This window comes from Danio rerio, chromosome 21, assembly GCF_049306965.1.
Source record: "Danio rerio strain Tuebingen ecotype United States chromosome 21, GRCz12tu, whole genome shotgun sequence".
In the NCBI taxonomy this organism is placed as follows: domain Eukaryota; kingdom Metazoa; phylum Chordata; class Actinopteri; order Cypriniformes; family Danionidae; genus Danio; species Danio rerio.
In genome coordinates, this window is record NC_133196.1 from 46,805,981 (window position 1) to 46,822,435 (window position 16,455).

A 16,455-nucleotide genomic window follows, 5' to 3' on the forward strand; every position below is an offset into this window, starting at 1 on the left:
AGTCGTAAAATTAAGGGCCACTGTATTATGGACTGTAGAATCTTGGGTTGTGGACAATGTGACACATGTATTGTTCTCTGATAAGTCCACCTCCACTGTCTTTCCCACATCTGAGAGAGTTACAATGTGGAGAAGCGTCCCACCCAGACTGTTGCATGCCCAGAGTGAAGTATGGGGGTGGACCAGTGATGGTTTGGGCTGCAATATTATGGCATTCCCTCGGCACCAATGCTTGTTCTAGATGGGCATGTCACTGTCCAGGACTACCTCCATTATGGAGGACCATGTGCATCCAATGGATCAAACATGATATCCTGAAGGCGGTGGCGTGTATTAGGATGATAATGCACCAATACACACAGTAAGACTGGTGATAGAGTGGTTGAATGAACATGAAAGTGAAGTTGAACATCTTCCATGGCCTGCACAGTCATCAGATCTAAACATTATTGAGCCACTTTGGGGTGTTTTGGAAGAGCGAGTCAGGAAAGTTTTCCTCCACCAGCATCATGTAGTGACCTGGCCACTATTCTGCAAGAAGAATGCCTCAAACTCCCTCCGGCCACTGTGCAGGACTTGTATCTGTCATTTCCAAGAGGAACTAAGCCTGTATTGGTAACAAAAGGAGGCCCTACACTACACTTATAAATTATTGTGGTCTGAAACCAGGCTTTCAGTTCCATTGTCCAACCCCTGTCTATAAATATATAAATTATATATATAATTCTCTGACTTTCAATGTCTTAAGTCCAGAAATGAGAGGGACCCAATATTATAGACTGTAGGACGTTAGCCTCAAAAATGTAACTCATAACCTACCAATCGACGTATATCTCGCTCGCAGTCCCACTTGATCTTGGTAATTTGCTCCTGGTGCGCTTGATGTTCAGTGCGCAAGTCTCCCGCCTTCATCTTATCAGCAATAATCATAGTACTAAGCGCTTCATCTTTCTGCCGTTTGACGGACTTCAGCTCGGCGATCTCTTGCAGCAGTTTCACACGCTCCTGGTCAAAGAACCGCCGGGCCTCCTCTCGGGCCTCTAAAGTCAGCGCGGTACGCACTTTCTCCCCGCTGCCGTCGCGCAGTGCACTGAGAGCAGTCCTCAAGCGCTGGATCTCACCCTCTTTAATCTTGGCGTTTCGGGCTAACTCCTGCTCGTGCTGGCGTGTTAGCGACTCCCTGAGCGTGGCAAGCTCCTTCAGTTTTTCCTCGTGCCATCGTGCTCGCTGCTCCGTCAGAGTCACAGTGTGCCGATGCTGCTCCTGCTCGCGGATACGCTTGCCCTCCTGCACCTTCTCGCGCTCCAGCTTGGTCACCTGCACATAAGATCACAAAAAAGTCAGAATTCAAATTTGCAAATCAGTACGTGCATTTGTCAAAACAACATGTACAAATAGCAAAACACCATGGATGACCTGCAAAAGACAGTCTCTTGCTCAGAGTCCTAAGTTCATCTCTCAAAATTAGGCATCTGTGTCTATAAACATGTCAGTGGAATCAGAATGACAAGTCCTTGTGTCATTGTATCAACAGTGTGCTCTGGAGGGGTCTTCTACAGATCTGTAGAAAGCGAGATGCTAATGGTCTAATCTGATTCAATGATTTATGCTAAGCTAAGCTAAAAGTGCTCTCGCCAGACTCAGAGATCAGCTAAATGGATTGAAAAATGGAAAAAGTCAATAGTGTAAGTCTTGGGGAGATGTAAAATTTGCCTTTTTCCGAAATAACTTGAGTGGCCATTTAATGATGACAGTTTATTTTGGCTTTGCAACTCGAGGTCAAAGGCTACTCGACATATCCATCACATTTTCAGCCCTGGATCACGCAGGTCCAAAAAGTTATGCCTATTGAGAATTTGATTTATAAAAGGGTACCTATTATGCCTTAAAGTACCTTAAAGGGACCTTAATGTAAGTCTCTTATGTCCCTAGAGTGTGTGTGTGTGTGTGAATTTACAGCTCAAAATACCCTACAAATAATGTTTTATAACTCTCTGAAACTGACCCTTTTAGGCAGGGGTGCCCAAACTCGGTCCTGGAGGGCCAGAGTCCTGCAAACTTTAGTTCCAATCAAAATCCGACACACCGGGGTTAACTAATCAAGCTCTTACTAAGCCTTTTAGAAATGTCTGTGCAGATGTCTTGAGGCAAGTTGGAGCTAAAATCTGCAGGACACCGGCCCTCGAGGAGCAAGTTTAAGCAACCTGCTTTTAGGATTTGATCCTAATTGTGGCGTTTTGGTGTGTCACTTTAAATTCAAATGAGATTGTGCTCTTTTCAAAAGAGGGCGGAGCTACATATGCCTGTGTTTCAGCATAGTGGCAGACTCAAAAACAAGACTAACATGTAATGCTAATGAGGGAGAGATGGTCACTAGTGGGCAGGGCTTTCCCCCTCTAATGACATGTACAGCGGGCGAATTTCAATCAAAGTGTTTCTGCAGACTGATTTTATTAACTGTGATTATAAAAATACATTTAATATTTTTTATCATTACAAGCTGGTTAAATTCGGAGACTGTTGCCACACAGCTGTGTTTACACCCCTTATAAAAGTGATTTTTGGATAATAGGTCCCCTTTAAAAGATAAATGTATGCATGTTGTTTGCTCACCTTGCATTTTTCTTGATGCAGTTCAATCTGTATATCAGTTAATTTGGACCTGAGATCTTCATTGGCTGCCTGCAGGGCAGAGATGAGCGCCTCAGGCTTCTCGCCCTTGGCGCGGCCTTTCTTTGCCATTGAGTCAGAAGTAGGGGATCCTCAAACACTCGTATTATCCATCACTTCAAGTTACACTGACGTTTCCAGCTCCGTCTTTTCCTCATTATCCTTGCAGTCGGAATACCTGTGGATATAAATGGACAAAATTCATATTACAACACTGGTAATGACAGAGGAGCAACTCAGCATGAACACTTGTAGACTTAAAAGTGCGGACTCTTTTAGTAGGATAAAAGGATACCTTAGGATTCTATTCATGATAAAAATACCATAATATGTGTCACAATCACCAGCGATCTAATCCTGGCAGATCCCTGGTAAACACACAGATCGCATAGAACTACAAATCTGCCATTATATGGACTACAAGATCCAGTCTGCACTGCACACACACACTGGTTCACAGCTGAAGCTGTTCAGAACTGATGGCATGCAGCACAGACACACACACTAGTTGCTAAGTCTTGTGAAAAGTATTGTGAACATTCTGATGCGTTCTCTTGCCTTGTTTTGCCGTGTTAGACCCTTGCCTTGTTTTATTGTTTATTCCTATATGCTGCCTGCCTTTTGACCTTCCGCCTGTTTATGATCACGACTCTGGATTTCCTGTGTACCTCTGTTTGCCCCTGTGTTGACCATTGTTTACCTGATTATTCTTGTTAATAAACCCTGCATTAAAACTGCAATAAACAGACAGACAGACAGACAGACAGACAGACAGACAGACAGACAGACAGACAGACAGACAGATAGATAGATAGATAGATAGATAGATAGATAGATAGATAGATAGATAGATAGATAGATAGATAGATAGATAGATAGATAGATAGATAAACAATGTTAGCATGTCTAGCATCATTTTAGATTGTTAATGCTGTTAACTCAATTGCTATTTTAGCATTTAACTGTGCGGAAGAGCCCAGTGTAACGAAGCAAGACTTACACATGCTGTTCATGAATCTGCTCCACTGACAGCACAGCCAAGAGTTGCCTTGACTACACGTGCGTCTCCCACACACACACACATGCTGTGTCACACAAACAGAGATGCTAAATCTGGGCTGCTGAAAACACTAAACAAAAGAGGCTATTGCTGGAGCCGACCGCGCTTCACAGTCTTCTTCTGCAGTCTGAAACACTCAAGTCGAAGAGACCTTCATTACATAAACAGACTATGCAGAGGTGATTAACAGCTTGTGAATGATTATGATGATGATGAGGAGGAGGTACAGCAGTGATTAAGAGATAAAAACTGTGACAATTGTCTCTTTAGATTCAGTTTCTGGATTTAATCTGTCGAAACAGCTGTCGATACAACGCCGCCCGCAGTCACCTGAATCTACTAAAAATAGGACACACAATGCAATTGTGCTGGTGGCTCTGCATGAAGGATTTCACAAAGCGATAAGAATACTAAATGAGATGGTAGAAACTAAGGACATCTTAAAGGGATAGTTCACAAAATTGAAAATGTGCCATTATTTACTCTCAGTGTAGGTGTAGCTGATGTGTTTTGGACCCACTGTATATTAAGTGGACTTAACGAATATGTACCTACACTAAAATTAGCAATTAATTACAATGTGCTAATTGTGTAAATTAAATATTTAATTAAATGTTTTTAATTAAATATGTGCATGTAATCACATCTGTTATTAATTTCTGTTAGTACATTTGTAATTACACTGTTGGCCATCCTTTACACCTTAACCCACTCCTAAACCTACCCATATCACCAAACCTGTCCCTAACCCTACTCATATTCTCAACAGCACTAGAAATGTTCTGTAGTTCATTATGGACACATTAGACACATTGTATTTATATTTTTACTTAAGTGCATACTAGTTAAGGCCACTTAATATAAATTAACCTGTTTTTTTTTCAGTAAAAAATGTAAGATTTTTCAGCCTGTATTTTTTGCGAACTGTAAAATTCATTGCTCCTGGTATGTTTTGTTGCCCTTTCGGATGACATATTCACTAGAGGGCGCTGTCTACGTGTTTGGGTATCTGAAAGACTCTACTTTAAGTTGGTCCTGTTAAACGTTCAGGGCTGGAGCAAGCTGAACTGGCGCTCTAGGCAAGTGATGATCATGCCACCTCGCTCCTTGGGGGAGTTGTGGAATGTCAAGAGCGAGGGAGACAGGTGGGTAAGCAGAGGAGTCGTGGACGAAAGTGAAGAGTGACTGGGGGGGGGAGTCATGGACGAAAGTGAAGAGGGGGGGGGGGGTTATGGTGTCGCAGGCAAGAGTGACGATCAGGGTGGCAGGGTTGGTTAATCGTGAACAAATATGAAAAGTGGAAGGGTTGTGGGGGCGCAAGATGCCACCCTGGGTGATCACATTGCCATATGGAGATAGATAAGTGACGTCAGTGCTTAATTTGTGAATTGTGAGGTCCCAGAACAGATCGGGGTTACGGATCCGGTATGTTACCCGAAGATAGAAAGATGCTGGACATGAAAGTGGAGAGAGGGTTGGATGGGGGAGATTGGAGGTTTGACTGGTGCGGTGGATGGCACAGGGGTGTCGCAGACAATACTGAGCAGGCGGGGTGTCGAGGACGAAAGTGAAAAGTTGGCGAGTTTTTTCCACAACTCCCCAAAGGAGCGAGGTGGCATGATCATCGCTTGCCTAGAGCTCCAGTTCAGCATTCTCCAGCCCTGAACGTTCAAAAAGACCTACCTTAAGTAACGTATTTCCAACCCAAGCTCCTTCTGAAAATATAGCCCCGCGGACGTTTCTGGAGATTGCGATTTACATATGGCTGCATTTAATTTTTTCTAGCGAATGCTACGGGGTGCACCGCCTGACGGCTCACCTACGTGTGGATGGCTTTCCCGCCTCAACCAGTTTGTCCGGTTAGTTCATCATGTAGGTCGGCGGAGCAGAGACCCGAAGGGGAGCCGACCACAGCGATGACCGGATTCAAGTTCGGGGGCGAACGATTCCAGAAATCAGGTACGACAAAAACAGAATTCAAACAATAAAGCGAACAAGTTCATAACAAGGCGAGGATTTGGTGAAATCCGAAAATGTGGTCAAAATCAGACGAGGGCTTTTCTTTTGCTGGACGGCTTTTGTAAATCGTTGCTTGGGTTTATAGGGAAGGGGGAGGAGGAGGAGAGTGGGTCGGCCGAGACGGTCGCTCGACAGCGGCCTCCGGCAGCTTTACGCCAGAACAGCGCGGGGGCAAACAATAGTTTCGCGAAAACAGAAAACTGCACAAATACGTACCTCCCGGGACGTATTTCGCAGTCTCCAGAAATGTCCGCGGGGCAATGTTTTCAGAATGAGACTGGGTTTAGAAGAAAGTGAAAGTGAACAGCGGACGGGGAGGAGGGCGCATGAGGAAGGGGATCAGTAAAATGAGGAGCCGGATTAGGTTTCAGAGGTGCCCGGATCCGGCGTGTTCCAGCACAAATTAAGCCCTGGGTGATGCAAATATATTACAAATCACATACACTATTTAGATGTTCTGTGGTAAATATTAGCTGTTGTGCAAAGAAATGGACAAAAATAATCCTATATTCATTGATAATATCCTTGTAAACATCATTAGTGTGAATAGGAACAAAGTTGTTGGCATAATGCTGCCCCCTAGTGTTCATTTTACCCAAAAACTGCAGTCAAAAATATGTTTAACTATTTTTTTGCAGTTTATCTAAAATGTTGGTGCAAGTACATATTTCAATGAGCAACTGTTGTGATTTTTAAAGGTGTAACCTTAACTGGTACCCTTATGTAACCATTTATTTAATTAAAATACTCTACAAATGCACGTTTAATGCAATCAAGGACATTTTTTCACAAAAGTAGCGTAGTGACATGTCTGGTAAAGTAGATTTGACAATTGTTTTTGTACATCAACTGTTTTTGCAAACAAGAATCATCCATATTTACTACAATTATCAGATTAATGATGTCTGAAAATCACAATCTGGCTCTGAGAGAAGGTTAAATAAAAAAATTAAAGGATTAAAATACAGTGCGCAGTCAGCAATTTAAACAAACAGGGTTTGTAAATAGAATAATCTGACTTCCAGACAGACGGGCACAATAAAGCAGAGTATAGCTGTGCTGTGCAGAATAGAAAATGTTTTCACAATGACCTTAGTAGACACTGCCAGTGAGAAAGCTCTATTGATTATAATGGATCTATAATATATCTGTAGCCATTTTCCACATAACCACAGTACATACTAAAAGCATCGATAAGCACAGTGAGATGAGGACAGACAGAGAGTCACAAATGTTCACTGTATACTGTAGTGGGAAATAAACACTGCTGTCACTCAGTTTTTCCACATGGACCCAGTGGAAAAAACATACACTATTTGCAACATGTAACATTTGTGTGACGTTCCAAAAATCGACATATACTGTAAATATGATTCACTGCCATGTTCAGCTAAAATGTTTATTCTTTTATTACCTATGCACAGTTTATTTTGTAATACTGTTGTCATTTGAAAACCTTTTTTTGTAGCGTATGATAAGTAAACTAACAGTAGATGGCTCTCCAGGACAGTAAACTTGCTCTGTAGCTCACCTGGTACTATAACAAAAGCTGTGTGAGTTTAAAACTGTGTATAAACACAGGTAGACTTACGTAGTTGCTTCAGCAGATGCAGTTTTACTGCATTTGTCTAACATTAACGGTTACCACATGAAAATATAATATAGTAATTTATATTAAATAGTGTTTTTCAACTACTAAAGCGTATTAAAGTCTGTATATTCAAGTATTTGCAACACTTGTATTTTGACTATAGTATTTTTATATGGGTTGGTTTAGGGAAAGGTTTATTGTACGTTTCTGGGAAAACATTCAGCATTCCTATTAATTTGAAAAGTGCATGAATAATGCTAGAAACAAAATCTCTTTTTTTTCTTTTTTTGCAAAAGTCTTACCATAATGGTCATTTTAATTAGCCTGGGTTGCGGTGTTTGAAATTGTTTAAACTATATCAAATTGAAATTTAATTACACTCAACGGCCACTTTATTAGGTACACCTTACTAGTACCAGCAACGTTTTTCCAATCTTCTGTTGTCCAATTTTGTTGAGCCTGTTTAAAGCACGTGACGTATCTGAAGAGCTGGTGGCATGTGACTTGCACCTGACGTACCTGAAGAGCTGGGAGGGACGCACTGGAGAGGGGTGTGCGCTGTATTTAAGGACCAGGCGGGAGATGCGCGATTTCCGGGAGATTAGCATTAGTTTTTGGGCATCCGGGAGTCTCTATGCATTTGCAGGATACTCCTGGAACCTCAGGGAGTCTTGGGATGTCTGCCTCTCTTCCCTATTCTGATGCTCAGTTTGAACTGCAGTAGATCGTCTTGACCATGTCTACATGCCTAAATGCATTGAGTTGCTGCCATGTGATTGGCTGATTATAAATTTGCGTTAACAAGCAGTTGGATAGATGTACCTAATAAAGTGGCCAGTGAGTGTACTGTATATCACTGCAAAAAAAATTTTTTTGTATATTATATTATAAAAGTCCAAGCCATCATTTTTCACTACCATCTTACTGGCAATGGAAGATAGTCTTGATTATGTCATTTGTACCAGTTGATGAAGTGGTTAATCTTTCTGCCCAGCAAAGTCTGAGATTTACAGCTTAAGATGGCTGCCAGATATTCTGGATTTACAGTGAATGTTTGCCAGCAAAATCTGTGAGATTACTGATGCTCAGTCCCTTCAATGAGGCTCTGTTCATCCCAAACATACGGCGACATCAAAACACTGTAAACCTGAGAATACCTTACTTCTATATCCTCATTAGAATGAACAAACCATCCAATATGTGTAGTTAATATGAAGTTTGTCTGTATCAATATTTACACTCAAGACATCAGGTCAGGTGAGTTTGAGTATTTCTATATAAGATTCAGAAAGATTCAGAAAGTGGGTTGTTTTATCTCTTCTTTACTTTCAATATGGTGGAACCAAAGCAGATACAAGATGAACTGATATTTTTAAGCATGTTGGACATAAATCTGCATGTCAACCAGTTTTTTTGGTAAGTTACTTCGAAAAAGTAATTAATAATGATGTCATTAAAACTGTTTTTGAATTACTATGTGTGAGAAGTAATTTAATTACTCAATAAATAATTGAATTACTTAAGCGGAATGGAAATTTAAATATTTAAATTCTTTACACTAGAGTCAAACAGGGCCTTTTGCCTTACTGCAAAAATGTGATAAAGCAATTTGATCACAAATATAGCGTTTTTCCTTATTAAAAATCACTTATCTGCAAAACAAATGACACTGTAAAATGTAATTGTTCACTGTTATGTTCACAGAAGGTATATGGCTTAGGTGAATGCAATAAATCTCCTGAAAGGCCACTTACAACCCTAGAAATTGGAATGGAAATGATTTGACCTTATTTGGAAGGTTCATGAATATTAATGAGCTCTGCTCTCATGCTGTCACCAGAGCTCTCTACCTCTAATACTCCATATCTCTACTCACATGGTGGGATGTATTCTGAAATACACACATGCAAAACAATCATACTTCTGTTGTCAAAACATATTCTAACAAATTGAACTGAAGTTGTGTTTTGGATGAAATATAGGATGATTTAATATTTACTCAACGGGACCTAGAACATTGTCAGTGGTTTAATGTTAAACTTCCTTTCACTTCAGTATAATCACACAGTTGAGCTGAAAGATATGACACGATGCATAAATTTGGATTGCAAGCATATTCAGCAGTGTGTTGCATTATTACAAAAGGGACTGCAAATTTCACAATATACACTTTAAACTAACAAAAACTAACGGTGCTCCCAAGTTGAAGGCTCAGTGGTTAGCAAGTGGCTCAGTGGTTAGCACTGCTGCCTCACAGCAAGAAAGTTGCTGGTTCGAGTCTTGACTGAGCCAGTTGGTGTTTCTGTGTAGAGTTTTCATTCATTTTCCTTCGGCTTAGTCACTTTATTCATCAGGGGTCACCACAGCGGAAGGAACTGCCAACTTATCCAGCATATGTTTTACACAGCGAATGACCGTCCAGCTGCAACCCGGTACTGGGAAACACCTATACACACTAACATTCACACACATATACGGCCAATTTAGTTTATTCAATTCACCTATAGTGCACGTGTCTGGACTGTGGGGGAAACCGGAGCACCCGGAGGAAACCCACACCAACACGGGGAGAACATGCAAACTCCACACAGAAATGCCACCTGACCAGCCGGCACTTAAACCAGTGACCTTTTTGCTTTGAGGCGACAGAGCTAACCACTGAGCCACCGTGTTGCCCCCATTTTGGACACACAGCTTCAAATGAGTTTGTTTTTTTTGTTTATAAAATCGGCTTTTTGGGACTAAATATGTCTGTGAGGAGACAAGAGCCTCGACAGCACACTGTAAAACCACTGTCACTAATACCATATTAACCCAGAAACCATTGAATCACAAAAGTGCACACTGTGGCCACTGGATGCTAAATTAAAATATATCTATATATGTGCGAGGCAATAATCTGATTTCATCTTTTCCATCTGTCTACAGACATCCTAAATTAGTCATCTGACCTTATTATACTTATGGATCCCTAAATCCCTCTGAATGTATAGTCAGTGTATATGTGCTCATTGCTTTGCTTACTTGCTAATTCCAATGGGAAACCTCTTTTTTTTTTTCTCAAATGAATCTTAGAGCTTGGCATTCTAGCAAGTACAACGCATCTAACACATGAACGGCACTAATTACCACCAAGCCTGCACACATTTACATTAGCTGCTGCATATATTTAGTGGATGTTCACACTGGCGCTTCAGTTCATTTGTATATTTAACACGTCACTTATTACAGAAATAAACGCAAAGTGCAAAACACAGAGATATAATAAGACGTATTATTCTGCGCTGCTTGCCAGAGCAAAATCTGCTGCCACTTTGTTAGAATGATGGAGTGTTTTGTGATGGATGAAGTCAAGTTTAATTGTTAGTTTATCCTGTATTTGCATTTATTAATTATGTTGCAGGGGGATGATAAGAGTCATGACTCATCAATATTTTGAAAATGAGTATTCAGATCTTTTTGCTGACACTGAGACTACGTCTACACTCATCTGAATACGTTTAAAAAATATATGTTTGGCGTCATTTTAACATACTATCAGCCTTTTTATTAGGTACACCTTTCTAGTATTTGGTTGGACCCCCTTTTGCCTTCAGATCTGCCTTAATCCTTCATGGAATAGATTCACCAAGGTACTGGAAATATTCCTCAGAGATTTTGCTCCATATTGACATGATAGCATCACACAGTTGCTGCAGATTTGTCGGCTGCACATCCATGATGCCAATCTCCCATTCCACCACATCCCGAAGGTGCTCTATTGGATTGAGCTCTGGTGACTGTGGAGGACATTTGAGTACAGTGAACTCATTGTCATGTTCATGAAAGCAGTCTGAGATGATTCGCGCTTAATGACATGTGTGTTATCCTGCTGGAAGTAGCCATTAAAAGATAGGTACACTGTGGTCATAAAGGGATGAACATGGTCAGCAACAATACTCGAGAATAAAGAGAATACAATTGGCCTCCACCATTTAAGCTGAACTGGTCATATGAACAAAAAAACGCATCATCATTTTTGAAAGTCTGTTCACACAGTTTTTTGTTTTGTTGTTTTTTGCAGAAAATGCTTGAAAATTGGTTATTAAAACCATAGATGTATACACTAGATATTGCATAGGGACCCTAAGCATGGGTCAATAGCGCCGCCACATTGGTACAGTGCTCCCAGGACAAGTGTTATTCAGCCGCACTAGTCAAGACAGTGTTACTACATGTAGATGCGGGACTTTAACGCTGTCTAAGGGTGTAGTAACGAGCAAACAAAGAAAACAAACCACATAGGCAGAACAATACATAGGTAAGATTAAGTTTTTTACGTTTTTGTACGTCATGAACTTTTGTGCTAATCAGGTCACGTTATTGATGATAATACAGTCACTTACTGCATTCACCATACGGCAAAGCAGCTCCAACTCGCACTAAACACTCGGCTTATGCTAGTTTTGTTGAATAAAATCAGCAAACAATGCAAAAGAAATATGACAACGAGATGCTGCGGTGCCAGAAACCTGTATTATTGTCGGCTAGTGAAGGAGTCGTTCATGACGGCAATTTATTTACAAACGAATCGCTCCCTCCGTCAGTATGAGAAGTGAAAGCAGGAGAGGAGGTGTGTTTCAGGACACGGATTAGATCAAATTTAACAGGCAGGGTGAATAGTACATTTCTGTACACACAAACACAAGCTTTTTGTCAGGAATGAACAAAATTATAATTTTAAAATTAAAATTATAATTTTCTTGATTAAAAAAATTAATTCATACTGACATCCGGGAAAACTCCTGATCATAGATATATGTGTATATGTGTTTATCTCTGGCTTTGGATGGCCACAGTCCTCCACTGTACCTTGGTCCCGCATTCAATTCAAAGGAGCGCTACCCTGTTCCAAAATGGCGGCTCTATTGACGCATTCCTTCCATCAGACAACAACAGAATAGGCGACATCCAATGTATATATCTATGATTAAAAATTCATCTGCTTTAGAGAACATTTTTAAAGAAATACATTTTCGCTGCCATTCCATTTCGTTGCCAAAACACCATTTCAGTGTGGACGGAAGGCCAAATTATTAAAAATTATTGTTTTTTAAACCAAGAATAAGTGTGGACATGGATTGAAGCCCGTTTAGCAATCAAATCATACTCAAACCTCTACAATTCTCCATGTTTAAAATGTGATGAGATGGTGCTCAAGATATATATTTAGATATATTTTATGGAGCATTGTGGCCATGATTACCATATTTCACCGTTGTGCTAAGAGAGGTTAATTTATTATAATGCAAAGAAACATGTTTATTATGCTTTATTATGTGGATTAAACACAAAGTGGGAACTAAATGAATATTAATAACTGTTTATACTATATGAAATAAAACAAATATTCATATAGAGTTAAAGAATTATTGACCCCCTGTATATTTTATTCCCCAATTAATTTCTGTTAAATGAAAAAAAAGATTTAATAATAGCTGATTACTTTGATCTTTGCCTTTAAGGCAAAATATGACTAGATATTTTTCAAGATACTAGTATATTCAGCTTAAAGTAACATTTAAAGGCTTAACTAGGTTAATTAGGGCAATTAGGCATGTTATTAACAGTGGTTTGTTCTGTAGACAATGGGACAAAAATATTGCTTAATGGGGCTAATATTATTGACCTTAAAATGGTGTTAAAGTTATTAAAATCTGCTTTTATTCTAGCCGAAATAAGTCAAATAAGCAAGCAAATAAGAATTTCTCCAGAAGAAAAAATATTATAGAAAATACTGGGAAAGATTCCTTGCTCTGTTCAACATAATTTGGGAAATATTTAAAAAAAAAAACTAATTCACAGGAGGGTGAATAATTTTGACTTAAGTAAATAGCTTGCAGGGAAGGGAAAACACATAATGAAAGTAACTGCATTATAAAGCATTTGACTGATGTGGTAACCTGGCTGAACTCTGAAATTATAAATTGTGCTCATTTTATATAGTAAAATATCCATCTGATTAGAGAGGACGAGCAGAGCGGAGCATGGTAATGGGATGATGATACAGTTGGTTTTCCCTTCAGCTGTTCTGGCCCATTTCCTGCCCGCATGAGGCAAACGTACAAACACAGTGGCATCATGACCCACTTTTACATTCATCCACTGACACCAAACTCCAGACAACACACACATAATCACTCAGGGTGACTACTATACATAGGTCAGTTCAACCCATGTAATGAAAAAAGAAAAAAAGCTGGGCAATGGTGTAATAAACACACACATACACACACACACACACACAAACAATTCTAAGGGTGCATTCTGCATCCGCAAAACATGCAACAGGACTCTCTCTCCCAGGTAATCCGTTCATGCAGGGTTTTTGGAGTTTTTGGTTGCCCGAAATAAATTCAAGTGAATATCTATTTTTTTGTTTCAATTATGTATAAATAAATAAATAAAAAGTAACAGCTAATATTATACGCTACATATATACTTTTGAAAAAACATAATTTTTAAATATTTATTTTATTTATGAATTATTTTTTATTTAATATATAAATATTTTATTTATTTATTTCATATTTAATTATTTATTTTATATTTATTTTATATATTTATTTACTTTAATATATATATATATATATATATATATATATATATATATATATATATATATAATTTATCTCGTTTTTATTCATTTAATATATATATATTTCTTTTTTCATTTTTATTTATTTATATATTTATTTACTTTATTTTTTACTTTATTACTTATATATATTTATTTATTTATTATATATATATATATATATATATATATATATATATATATATATATATATATATATATATATATCATTTTATTTAGTTTTTATTTATTTCATTTTTTTTATTTTCACCCTCAAGTGGTTCAAAATCTTTGAGTTTCTTTCTTCTGTTGAACACAAAAGAAGATATTTTGAAGAATGTTGAAAATCTGTGTTCATTGACATTGAAATTTTATGGAACTCAATGGTTACAGGTTTCAAACATTTTACTAAATATCTTCTTTTCTGTTCAACAGAAGACAGAAACTCATAAAGGTTTGAAACAAGAAAAGGATGAGTAGATGATGACAGTATTTTCATTTTTGTGTGAACTACGGATAAAGTACTATGGGAGTCAATGGATTACAGCTATTTTCAAAATAACCGTGTTGAACAGAAGATTATAAACTCAAACTGTGTACAATTTGAGCCTGAATAGCCTAAACAATGAACACATTTTCACTTTCGGGCAAACTATTTAGTCAAAGAGGTAGTTCACCCAAAAATTACATTACATTCCTTTTTTGTTGCACATGAAATGAATTTTTTAAAATACATTAGAAAACCTGTAACCATTAACTTCCAGAATGAGAAAAGCAAGTGCTATGAGTGTCAATGGTTTCCAGCTATTTTCTAAATAACTGTGTTTAATAGAAAAACATAAACTCAAACATGTCTGTGAACAAGTGGAGCTTGAATGGCCTAAATGACGACAGAATTTTCATTTTAGGGTAAACTTTTATTTAAGGGATAGTTCGCTCAAAAAATTTAATTTACTTACTACCCAGCAGGCACACAATGCCATGCTATAAGACCTTAATATTAAGTTAGATTTAGGTTGTGACATCAGGTACCCAAAATTTCTAGTCAGCGTCTAAGGACAACATTACTTTGATGTCCAATAATGAAGTCAAATGACGCGAATATTTGGTTGATTTAGGTTGTGTTCAGAAGTGACCAAAATCAAACGTCGAGCTAACATCTTAAACCGACGTCATATTGACATCAAATACTGACATTTATTCTTTGGGCATGGCAACCAAAATCCAACGATTGATAGACGTCATAGTGGTAACATCCACATAACGTAAAGCTGTAACTTCATTAGAAGTTGATATTTTGATGCTTTTAGGTTGGACATTGCCATGACGTTGGGTTTTGATCAAAGTCAACCCTTTACAAGTGGAGCTTGAATAGCCTAAACGATGAACAAATTTTCATTTTCGGGCAAACTTTTTCGTCAAAGAGGTAGTTCAACAAAAATTATATCCCATTCCCTTATTGTTGAACACAAAAATTATTTGAAATACGTTAGAAAACCTGTAACCGTTGACGTCCATCAATGGGAAAAGCAAGTAGTAAGTCAACGGTTACAATTTTCAAAATAACCGTGTTCAATGGAAACTCAAACATGTCCGGGACATAAGTGGAGCTTGAGTAGGCTAAATGATTACAGAATTTCCATTTTCGAGTGAACTAACCCCTTTAAGACAATTATTAACAATATCTTTTTTTATATTGAGTCACATTTGTGTTTTGACACCGTCGTCGCGTTCATGTGACAGTTCGCCTCAGGCCTGTCAAATGATCCTCCTGTGGTGAAATCTGTACGCTATTGAGCAGAATAAATGCAGACATGTACAGTGTGTGTATAAGTGTGTGTATAGTGTGTGTAAAGCACCGCATTAGTGTCTCCTCAGGCCTGCAGAGAGGCTGAATCACACGCAGGCCGAGCTCGCCCATTCACTGTCTTACACACATCCACACAAACACAGCACATCACACGAGCAAACACCATCATAAAACACAACCAATTCATACTTTCATAGCGTGGCCTAATTCCGTGTGTTTTCCAGCCATCTGCATCTGCTATAATCAGTATTTCTCCATCCATCTCAGCGACGGAGCGCTCGTCCAATTAAAACACCCGCGACTCAAAGACGCCAAGAATAAAGCTCTGCTTACCTAGAAAACAGTCCGCCACGATGCAACGCGGTCTGCAAAGCTTAAATCCGCGACCATGGTTTATATATATTTCTCAGCTCGACCTCTCAGCATCAGCAGCCGTACAATAAAACGACGAGCAGCTCAGATGATGCTGCGTAACACCGCCCTCCTGCCGCTGTCAGAGTGATGCTGCGTGGCTCCGCCTCCGGATGCTGCGTGTCCCCGCCTACTACCACTGTCATAATGACCTCATCACATTCACAGGTCACTCACTGCAGTCTTTCAGCAGAGAGGGAGATGATAGATAGATAGATAGATAGATAGATAGATAGATAGATAGATAGATAGATAGATAGATAGATAGATAGATAGAT

At 38.8% G+C, this 16,455-nt stretch overlaps 1 protein-coding gene across 6 annotated transcripts in view; it reads right to left on the bottom strand.

Moving 5' to 3' along the window:
• jakmip2 (janus kinase and microtubule interacting protein 2) overlaps window positions 1-16,241 on the bottom strand; it is a 209,527-nt gene extending 193,286 nt beyond the window's left edge. For 3 of the 6 annotated variants that reach the window (XR_012396940.1, XM_073935503.1, XM_001921741.7), the window contains exons 1-3: window positions 16,100-16,241; window positions 2,614-2,848; window positions 820-1,317 (exon numbers count right to left, since the gene is read on the bottom strand). Coding sequence is in view for 4 of the 6 variants with exons in the window: in XM_073935503.1 (XP_073791604.1) it covers window positions 820-1,317; window positions 2,614-2,742 (627 nt within the window). In the remaining 2 variants the exon portion in view is untranslated. Of the gene's footprint in view, window positions 1-819; window positions 1,318-2,613; window positions 2,849-3,670; window positions 4,504-16,099 lie in introns of those variants that run through there. The other 3 variants (XR_012396941.1, XM_073935505.1, XM_073935504.1) reach the window with 3 other exon arrangements.
• Window positions 16,242-16,455: the final 214 nt, after the last annotated feature.